This window comes from Solenopsis invicta, chromosome 8, assembly GCF_016802725.1.
Source record: "Solenopsis invicta isolate M01_SB chromosome 8, UNIL_Sinv_3.0, whole genome shotgun sequence".
Classification (NCBI taxonomy): domain Eukaryota; kingdom Metazoa; phylum Arthropoda; class Insecta; order Hymenoptera; family Formicidae; genus Solenopsis; species Solenopsis invicta.
Genome location: NC_052671.1, coordinates 17988074 through 17999876, shown reverse-complemented (window position 1 = coordinate 17999876; position 11803 = coordinate 17988074). Strand labels below are relative to the sequence as shown.

At 27.8% G+C, this 11803-nt stretch overlaps 1 protein-coding gene across 1 annotated transcript in view; it reads right to left on the bottom strand.

Moving 5' to 3' along the window:
• Positions 1-4398: 4398 nt before the first annotated feature.
• LOC105195885 overlaps positions 4399-11803 on the bottom strand; it is a 50553-nt gene continuing 43148 nt past the window's right edge. Inside the window, exons 4-7 of the mRNA XM_011161509.3 lie at positions 10688-10749; positions 9828-9960; positions 9553-9664; positions 4399-9028 (exon numbers count right to left, since the gene is read on the bottom strand). Coding sequence (XP_011159811.1) covers positions 8930-9028; positions 9553-9664; positions 9828-9960; positions 10688-10749 — 406 coding nt within the window. The 3' untranslated portion in view covers positions 4399-8929. The remainder of the gene's footprint in view (positions 9029-9552; positions 9665-9827; positions 9961-10687; positions 10750-11803) is intronic.

The following is an 11803-nucleotide window of genomic DNA, read 5'->3' as shown; positions in this document are numbered from 1 at the left end:
GCATTGTGGAACAAACAAGCATTGACATTAAATCGTTTCAATGAATATTATTTCTTTGTAAATGATTATCTGAATATATCACAAAAATAATAATCTTTGATGGAAAAATTTTAATAAAATTTCATTAATTTTATGTCTTTTGGAACACTTTGATGATTTTATCAAAAATTTATTATAATTAACAAAATATCAATTTATTATTATAAAACATCTGATTTTTAGTTGTAATTTCAATAAAAATTCTTTGCAATTTAAATAAAAATTTCTTCATTAAATAATATTATTAATTTGTCATTGAAATTTCATCAAAATTTTATTAAAAATTTTCCACCACAAAGATCGCTGAATATGTGTGCATAGGTATTAAAGTAACACTAGTTTATATATATATTATTATATATATATATATATATATATATATATATAAATAATATTTATTATTTTGAATTAGACAAGGTGTTTCTTATAGATTTTTTTATGCTAAAAATGATTCCGCAAGCCAATTTTCACCAGCAACAGTTAAGTTCCTGAAATAATTGAAATTTAATATGTAAAACATGACTTTTTGCAATATTTGAAATTTTTTTTGTAAAAAAAGGTCAACGTTATTTTGAAATTCTGATTAGAATTCATGAATGTATTGTTCATCTCCTATAAAATATATTTTTTTAAATTTTGGTACCTTAATTTTTAGCCATGATATGAAGGATTTAAGTATAGAATTTTGCTGTATAAAAATAGCATATATTTCGTGGTAAAGAATTATAAATAACAGACTATTTTGCAGATTCCAATTTTATGATGGAGTTATATATACTTACAATATTTGTAGTTTAGGATTACTGATATACATACATAATGTAATTTATAAAGATAGATTATACTATGTGTACATACAGGGTGATTATTAATGAATGTCCCCACTTTTTACCATAGAAGCACGCATTTGTATAAATTTCTAATATAATATGTAATGTTAGTAATACGTATCCGTTGCTAAATCGTGCACATGGTAAAAAGTGGAGACATTCATTAATAATCACCCTGTATAAGGTATCTCAATTTAATTGCCCACTTCCAATTTTTCGAAACAAATGCATTCACGAAAAAAATGTTTCGGACTAAAGTTGTATGATCTAGAGGAGAAATAAAAAGGAAATAATAAAATCATTTTCTGTCTATTGGCACTCGATGACTGAGTCGCTGATAGTGCGTATAACGTTACTTCAGAAGTAGTTCCCAACTTAATCTTTCATAACATGGTCAAAAAAATAAGATGTGGAAGTAATGAAAATTGCATTTTATAGGGAATGCTATTGCATTTTATGGGACAACACATTCAAATCAGACCCAGCAAACTGTAAGTTATATGTAATGCAAATGTTAATTGTAATTTATTAACACACTCGTTATACAATATTGTTGAGTGGGAAATTACAAGTAACATTTGCATTATATGTAATTTGGCGTTTGCTAGGAAATTTCCAAATAATGTTAATCTTTTCTATTAAAAAATTTTCAAATATCGCATTTTTTACACATTAAATCTCAATTATCATGGCACAGAGAGTTGTGCGTTTGTTTTTCGTGTCGAAGATTCGTATTCAAATCCCATTAATCAGAATGCTACAGTTCTGATCTGATTTTGTTAGATCGCTACTTCTCGGAAAGCAAAAGTAAACTACCGAGAGTATCTCTTGCTACAAGGACCCTTTAAATTAGGCTGTTCGGAACTGGCGTTTAAAGTGTAGATCCCGTATATTCATGTTATTTATAACAAAGTTTACATCATAGAAATACACTGAGATCATCATGCTCTGATAAGAAGAGTCAAGGATTGGGTAGGAAGAGAGGGAGGGGAGGGGGAAAGAGAAACCTTAATTATTTTGGGAACCTGACGTGCTGGTAAAATTTCGTTTTTAGCACTTAAAAATCTGTAACACCTTATCTGATTTAAAATAATTTTTGGCTGCAAACTTATATAGTGTAATTAATAAAAATATAAGATGTAATGAATGATGAAATACGTCAAACATCGAAATTTACGCTGTATAAAAATTTCCAAACAAGATTTTATAGTTTTTATTATAATATAATAATGATGATAAAGTAATTATAGTAGCAATAATAATAATAATAATAATAATAATAATATATAATATAATAATACAATAATAATAGATAATATTTAACATATTGTAAGTTTCCATTCACAGAGCACGCTAAGTTAGTACATATACAAGGTCTCTTTACAAAAATAATAACAATGTTTCAATGTAACATTGCCGATTGGTAATATCTCTTTCTTTTTAAGTTTGTAAAAAAATGCTGTTTAGTAACTTTCAGATCAATTCTTTTGCCGTTTTCTCTCTTAAATAATTAATTTTCCCAATTAATCGATGTCTTTGGTATATTAACTTGGACAGCATATTATGGAGGTTTGATACGTCGCAAAGAGGGTAAAAAAAAAAAATAAAACTAACATTGCAATATATTATTATCTTATTAATATTTAAGAACAAATTAAAATGTAGATATAAATCATAAAATATATGTAAATTATGTGTGTGTATATACATATATGCATATGTATATGTATATACACACACGCACACACATGCATTCACACATGATAAAATAAAGATCGTTAAAATTCAGGGGTATTTTTGATTTTATTGTTAGTGATATTTATTTTTTTTATTAGTATTTGTGATTTATATTATAAATGTATATATATATATATATATAATCATATATATATATATATATATATATATATATATATATAATCATATAAATACTAATAAAAATAAAGAAAAAATATCACTAACAATAAAATTAAGAATATCCTTGAATTCTAACATAATCTTTATTTTACACAATTGTTTTAAACTTTGTTTTTTGCAACCAGGCAATATTTGATATATTCTTAATTTTGTTGTTAGTGATATATTTATTTTGTTAATATTTATAATATGATTAATATTTTACATAATTTACATGTAGTTTATGATTCATATATGTATGTTAATTTGTTTAAATATCAAATATAAATTTCTTAGTGATATATTGCAATATTACTTTTAATCATTAGTTTTTTCCCTCTGTGCATTTTAGGAGAGGAGAATAGATACTTGCTATTTCTATCGTCATAAAATGTTCATAAGACCGCGAGGCATTGCACGCAAAAGATTGTCATCTCTAAAAGTCAGCCACCAGAAGACGCGAAATAAAGATCAGAATATATCTTTCCTTTTGGGAAATCGTAAATTTTGAATAAAATTCTAAAAATGACATCATTTAAGAGTAAGGAATTAATGGCTGTAATCATTGACGATAATGAATACTATTGCTTTGACATTAGCTAATTATAATTAATAGATATTAATCAATGTAACAAGCAATATTACACATTACTATTGCAATATTAAAAATTATAATTTCTATTTCGGAAAATATATTGATTATACTTTATTCTGATTCTTAACGATTTTGCCTGTGCGTTAAAATCCTCAACTGTGAAATCTATGAAAATCAGTGACAAGTAAAATTTGGAACGATAGAAAAAAATTTATCATACACAGAAAAAAATTTAGTATTAAATCAACAATTATTAGGTGTGGTTAAGTTGATACTACAAATGCTTTGAAGCATTTTTTGGGTAATCAGTTTGTAAATTTTGTATTCTGATTGGTTAATCAACTGTTTAGAAACATTTGTAGGTTTAATTGACCTACAAATTTCATATAAATCTCATATAAGCAAAAATATAAAATCTTTGAAGAGTTTTTCGATAATGTTAAACAGACGTAATTTGTTTATATAAAGAAATTTTGCGCAGTTTCAAGAAAAATATTTCTTTATTCAATAATTTTCATAAGATAGAAAAAATATATATCGGATAAGAATAACATCTTAAAGTCAAGAATTAGAATTTTTAAAATATTGTTATTACCAAAACATTCATATTGTATTCTTTAGATAACTTTTACAAATATTAAAATAAAAATATAAAATTGTATTTTCTTGAACGTTTAAGATCTTCACAGTCTTTAAAGATTTTATATTTTTGTTTATATATAAGACAATGATTTGTTGATTTCATAACTTTTATCTGTGTACGTTATTTTGCGATATATTACAGTCGCACTTGAATCTATTCTGAATTCTCATCTAGAAATGTTGAAATTCTAATAATATTAGTAATTTTGAGTGACAAAGTAATATTGATCGGCAAATGTTCTTCGTTCGGCTAGAAGAAATCGCAGTGACACAGTTTAATAGCATTATTCCATACGTCTAAAATGATAATTAATATATTTAAATAATGCTACTTATATCTCTTCTATATCATGAGATATTGTTCACGATGCAAAGAAAACGGCATTTTGTATCATGTTTTTTTTTGGATGACATTTTGGTGTCGTTATTTTATATTTGTGTAATCATCGTGTGGAATATAATATCGCTATCTGTGATAAAAATGTCATCATTGGTCAATATTAATTGGTTATCTTTTCAAACCTGGTTATCAGTAATGCTTTTGTTGATCATCTCTAACGACAATTTACAAAATACAAATCGTAATAAGGCTCGTTTGACGGCCCGGCTGAATTCTGCCGAGTCAGGAAAAAGCGTTAAATTAGTGGAAATATTAGTTTAACCATCAGGTGACATGAACGAGAAAGAGATTTCGAACTCATCGCTATCTCCACGCACATGATACATTACATAATTTTTAACAGAAAGCCTATTTCAAATAAGTCACATCTGCTAGAAATATATCGAATAATTTTACACTGATTATTTTTTTATATAAGTTTTTTTTTAAATGAAACGTTTAGACTGTAACTTTTAATGAAATGTCTATTTCAAAGATTTGTTAACTATATAACTTAAATGTAGTAAGGAATTATTGCATGCGAATACATATGTAAGATTTCCAGTACAAATATTTTTTGTAGAAATTACATTATTGAAATCTTTAACCAAGATTGTCAGAAATACTACATTTATTATACGCAATAAAATGTCTTTAATGTAATCTCTTCTTAAAAGAAATTCAAAATTATTTTCGAACACAATAACATTAATTTTCCAAATTCCAAATAAATACAAACTATGTATATATGTATTTACATATATACGCATATACATACGCACACACAGTCTTACCTAAAAATATTAGACATTTATATACTTTTTTATTTATTTAGAATTCTTTTACTTATAATATTTAATATTGGATAATTATCGTTTGTTTCAAGAACCTTTTAAATTTTTGTATAGTAACTAATAGGAAATAATACATGTAAAAAAATTCTAGATAAATAAAAATATGTACATACATACTATGATATGTATGTACATGTATACACACACGTCCGCACACACACAAATAAAAATAGGTGTCTAGTATTTTTAGCTAAGGCTGTATACATTATTATAATATTATAATTATTAAAAAATATATATGTATATTGGAGTGATTAATATTATCGTATTCGATTTGGAAACAGAAAAAATTATATATTATGTGCAAAATAGGTCAATTGGCAATTTTACTATTTAGTTATATACATATATGCATATACAGAAGTACCAGTTCCAAGATATTAACGTATTACAGCAAAAATTTTAGTGATACATTTTTTTATAAACGTATAAAATTAGAAGTAAACGCTATTTTTCTTTTCTTTCGTGTCATCTGATGGTTCTTGCTTTAAATACTCGCATTTTGGATTTGGATGTGACATAATAGTACACACAATCAGACATTCTCAGCACTCTCGTTTCGATACCGTGTATTTCATACATTCCTGTTCACACAAACAAATTCTTATTAAATAGTTTTATTGAAATAATAATTTCTAATAGTGTAAACAAATGGTCATAATTACATTAGTTAATAATAATACTAATAATAATAATAACGTATACGCATCATTATTATTATTATATAGTATATATATAATATTTATATATATATGTATATAGTAATAATAAATTAGGAACCACGTACAATATGAAATATGAGAATTAAATTAGAATACATTCTGTTAATGTGTGTGAGGACTATTTATAAATAATAAAAATACCATTTGTATTCGCTTTTATAAATGTTTAGGCCACGCTTCTTTCGTTTTCTTACTTTAAGCTTTTTCTTTCTTTTTCTTTAGCTCTACTTTTTTTCATAATAAGCAGAAATCTTGAGTAGTTTGAATAGAGAAACCAGTTTGTAGTCATGTTATTACTAAATGTGTCTCAAAGCGACGAGCGACGGGTGAGTGATTAATATGAAAAAGGTGAAACAAAAGTATTTGGAAGCTTTCCTTTTCTTTTACTCGAAAGTATCTACAAATGTACAAATTACTATTGAATCGTCGTTCAATGTACTTTCAGTACTTTTTCTGTCATCTCTTTAGGTATGTTCTTTCAACGAATTATATAATTATAAAAATATGCATTTTGGTTTTTTTTGAAGCGCAGTGCATCATGGTACGATGAGGTATCAGGCTGATGGAACGTAGTAGTACAGCGTAATACGATGTGGCGCGACGAAAACGTTGTTTTTTTAAATAATTAACATACTTTACGATCCGGGACTTTTTTAATCTAAAATAATTTACTATTTACAAGAAGCTGAGACAAAATGACAAGGAGGCTCAGCTTCCGAGAGACATCTCCAAATATACATATCAATTCCATTCTATTGCATTGTTAACATAACACATTTTTTAATGCTACATAAATTATGAACCAGCAATCAGAAAAATGGAAAGGTTTTAAATGTAGAAAAATCAGACATGAAAAAAATTATAAATTTTTTTGTTATAATTGTGTATGTGATCGGAGACCGAGCCTTTCTTCTTAAATAAATAAATAAGTAACGAAACAAGAGAGAACGATGCATGATCGATTTAATATTAGCAATATAGCAGTTTCCTTGATTTTACCGAACTATTTAACAATGTCGACTGTTACTCCTTTATTTTACGTATGAGACCAATGAGAAATGATAATCTGAATTAATATATGAAATGACATACGCGTGTATCATTCAATATTCATTTCATTGTTTCGAATCAAAATATACAGGACAAAAAAATTCTAGAAATTCTTTGAATTTCATATTCGATTTTTTCTCATGTAAATAGATGAAGCAAATTTAATCGCAGTTTTTCCATTATGAAATCAGCAAATTATGATCTGCGCTTACAAAATCGTCGAATTTATTGCTCTACTATATTTGCTGCTCTATTTTGTGATAATAGTTAATAGCGCTTTTGGAATTCCGCTTTTTTTTTAAATTTTTTATTTTTACCGCTTGTGGTTACAGATGTGGAAACAAAAATTGATTCACTATAAGTACGTCATTTTTTTTGTGTGCCTAAGATTTGATAAACGATATTTCGCGTTACAGGGGCAAACGTCTTGAGAAAATATTTGTCAATATATAACAGTACAACGCCGGATGGCGATCTGACGTCAATAGAATCTTTCTAACCGATTAGCAATAAATAGTATTTCTCTATTTTTAGCGGCAAAATGTACTTCATATGTGCTTAGGGAACTATTGCTTTCTGGTAAGACGTCGGATTTAACCTAGATTTAAATCTTAGATACTTCTACGTAAGACACATATGTTCATTAACCCTTTGATACTAATGGTACGATCGATCGCGTTCGTGAACGTTCTTTGGAAGAGCCTAAGTAAAAGTACGATGCAACAACTTATTAGATCCAATCGCGATGTACTAGACTTCTGCGATGAGAGAATGTGAGACATCATAGAACGTATTTGTGTTTATCACCGTATATGTCCAGAGATATATCGAGATAACGATTATGTAATTTTTCTCTAGGTTGACAATCTAAAATGTGAAAATTTTTACCATACGAGATTAATGGAGAAAATTTTCACTTTTCACATTTTTGCAACAAAGAAAATTACTTGATCGCTACCCTGATTAGTCTTTCGCGAATAACGAACGAAGTTAGAGATCGAGCATGAGTAGCGTTACGTACCAAGGATCAAAGGTTTTACCTTGTCTACTATCAGCGCTTTACAGCTATTGATTTTATTTTGCAAGAGAATATTTCGTCACTAGCGTGTATTAGCGTCCTGCGCTCGTAACACGGTTAGCAATTTGACGACGCTCATCGCGAATTTCAATGAGAAGTAGACAGGCGATTTTATTCTCTCTTTTTTTCCTATTTTTGATCCTTCTTGATCAGGTGTACCACACAACTATTTGCTTTCTTACAAACGATAGTAGAAAGGCACTACTTTTGCAACTGACACGTGTATTACTTTTCTTTCTTGTTCGTTGTTAGTGAGTGATGACATTAAGACGCGATACTATACAAACGTTTACGTAAAAACGACACTCAGGTCGCGAGCCTATTGCTTTCATAGAAGAATCTACGGAAATGTTTCGGCTCACGTCACATTATTCGTGAGAAATCTTTTAAAACTGTTGGACAAAAGATTTATTCTTCGCGTTCATCGAGATGTTCATTAGAAGGAATACACGATAATCGACGAGCGTCAAACGTCTCTTCGATCAAAACGGAGGTTACGAGAGTGCGACAGTACGGGAATGTCTCGACATAATATAATAATCGAAGAGAACCGACATCGTCGTGTCGGTACATGTCATCAGCTCAGAAATCGTTTTCACATACTTGATTTGTGTTCTTAGCACCGCGTTAGGATGGTTCATCACTCGCTGAATCAAATAATTGGAATATTCCTCAACAAGTTCGCTAATAAAGGCTACTAAAGGCCGCTGCTGTCTCGAGATATTCCAAACTACCTTTAACTAATCGGGTAGTTTGTTCGATGATCTTTCATATGTCTCGAATGTCGCCGATAACAAATCGTCGCGGTAAAACGTTGTATGTAGACGATGCGTCATGCAGTTCGCTATTGGCTCGAGTGCTTGTTCTCACTGATGGACGCCATTCTCATCGACTCCGTTTCTGGATTATTCCAGTTGGGCATTCTTGTCTGCTCTATCGTCGCCTAGGAGGAAATATTTTGGATGATAAGATTGTGATTTGTTGCGAATTATCAGAATTTATATTTTACATTTATTTAGCATCAGAGCTATTCTGTAACAGCGTAAACGTAGTAGACGTAAGTGGTTGTAAGACACAGTTGTATGTCCATTTCTGCCAATGCAAATAAGCTTAAATCTCGGTTTAATTTTCTTTTTATTTTTTTCTAATTTTAAGAACGCGAAAAATCGAGATTAAAATTAATTTACGTTAATGAAAACGGAAGCATAACTGCACTTTATAATATTTTACAACCAAGATTAACGTTATTAGAGAATGATTTTTAAAAATGTATCATATCCATTTTAAAAATAATGAAAAAATTAAATTGTTCCATATTACATTTAAAAGTAATACAAAAAATTAAACTATTACCTGAATAAAAAATTATTTTAATAAAAAAACGGAAATGTGCTCTAATAGAAATGTAATTGAGAAATAATGACAAAATGTTAATATCTTGCCACGTGAGCTTAAGTTTCATCTTACCGAGCTGTTAGAATTCTTGGCCATGAAGATCATAAGAGAGCGGCTGCGGTTGCTAAACGGCCTCAGCTCCGGATCTCGACCAGGACCATCCACCGTGTCGACGCAATTATTGCTGCAACGAAAAGAAAAAAGCCGAATGTAATATTAGGCTTGAAATCTGTAAAGAATCTGTATCAATAAGATTGGCGAATTTCTTTCGAGAGAAGAGCAACAATTGCAATTGAACCTTCCGCAACGAAAGAAATAACAATAATAGATAATAAGTGATCAATTACCTCGACCGTAATTCCTTTTGTTTTCGCTTACAATGAATATAAGCCGTTAGACAAATGATAACGACGAGGAATACTGCTATTGTGGCACCACCGGCGATGCTGGCTGTCTCCAACATTACTCGTTGCCGTGAGGCTGTTAAGGAAAAATATTTTATTTTTATTTTTAATTTTGTTGAACGATGTATTCAAAAGATAAATAAAATGTGATATTCCAATAATTTTAGAGACGCAATTTAATAATTGTTTTTATAACTATGCTTACTCAACACAAAAGAATACCAAAAAGTTCTAAAAAGTAAAAGTTTTTTTAAGTTACAGTTAAATATATAATAAAAAAATAAAAATTACATTTTCGTATAAAATTAAGGATTTTCAGTTTTTTCACATAAGAACTTGATCAAATTTTGCGAATAACTTTATGGGTTTTTTTCTAAATTTTGTCAAATTTTTTTACCGTTCTCTTGAAATAACTTTTTAAAATAGTACTAAGTGTTATGAAAACAAAAGTTTTGAGTAATTTTATTGCAAACAAAATGTAAGAATATTGAAAAATTATAGGTATTTATAAAAAATTGAAAGAATATTTTGGAATTAAAAAATCAATTTTTACCGCATATCATTTTCCTAAGACTATAAAATGTCCATAAATTTATATAATTCTCTATAAATATGACGTTATACTAGTAAAAATGTTTAAAAAACTAATTTTAACTGATCTTTTGTTTTTAATTCATTGTTCACGCAAAATAATTACATAGTTATTTATTCTGATTTTAAAACAACCACGGACACTAATACTTTCAAAAGTTGTTACGTCGTTAAAATTATAAAAATCGTTTGGAAACAGCAGATTTACTTACGTAAATAGGAACCATCCAAATCTTTAAACTCGCATCTTTGCCCGATATATCCATTGGCGCATCTGCAAAGCAAAATATCACAATTAATTCATGTTATTGAAATATCATGAATGTGTGTTTTAACGGTTTCCTTTCCGTTCGTAATTCGAATAACAGGAAGGCGTAAAGTATGCTCTTCAAGTCAACTGTTTTTACTATCGGTATTAATCAGATATTTATGTAGCTAATTAGTGAATATTTAATTAGATTTTAATTGTAGGCAAAGGAGTTAAAAAAATCATTATACAGAATTTTTTCTTTCTTTTCTAAAAAAATTATTCTGATATTCATGGCAATTATAGGACAACAGTTATAGTTCAAGTTGTAAGACAAGTGGTATTAAGGATGCTTTAGAATTTTTTTTTATTAATATCTACTATACATATTTTGTTTTAAAATAGTAAAATATAAAATACGTACGATTATTTTTCTTAAACTGTATAGTGTAAGTTCAATGACTTTAATAAAATATATCGAACAGTTTATGATTTTTTTATAAGAAAGGGAAGGAGGGAGTGAGCGAAAAGAGAAAGGTAAAGGTAGAGAAAGAGAGTGGTAAAGAGGGAGGGGGGGGGAGAGATTTAAATCTTAAAAATAAAAACAATGTTTTTTGTAGTTTTTTGGTAAATACGGTCTTTTTCATCAAGTTGACCTATTATATCACAATTTTGAGAAATTTAATTAAAATTACAAAAAAAGGATTATTTTGGCATTATTTATTATACTACGATATATGACGTGTTAAAGTTTTATTATTATAATAAAAATTAAGTTATTAAAATTGTCAGCCCTTAAAAAGAGTTTGTTGTGTCGATTATGATTAAAAAAATATTTAATTAATACAGGATTTATATGTTATTGAGGATTCTCTTAAGAATCTACTAAATATTTTTTAAAAATTATATTGTTCAAATTTAAACTTATTTTAAAATAAATGACCGATATTCTTTTATTAAAAAATTATCTTTGAATTGACTTTATAGTTTCAAATTTTTTTACAAAAAATTAAAGTATGCATAAACTTTCTCTTTCTCTGTAAAGCCAATCAAGATATCTTCTTATAAAAAGTTAGTATTT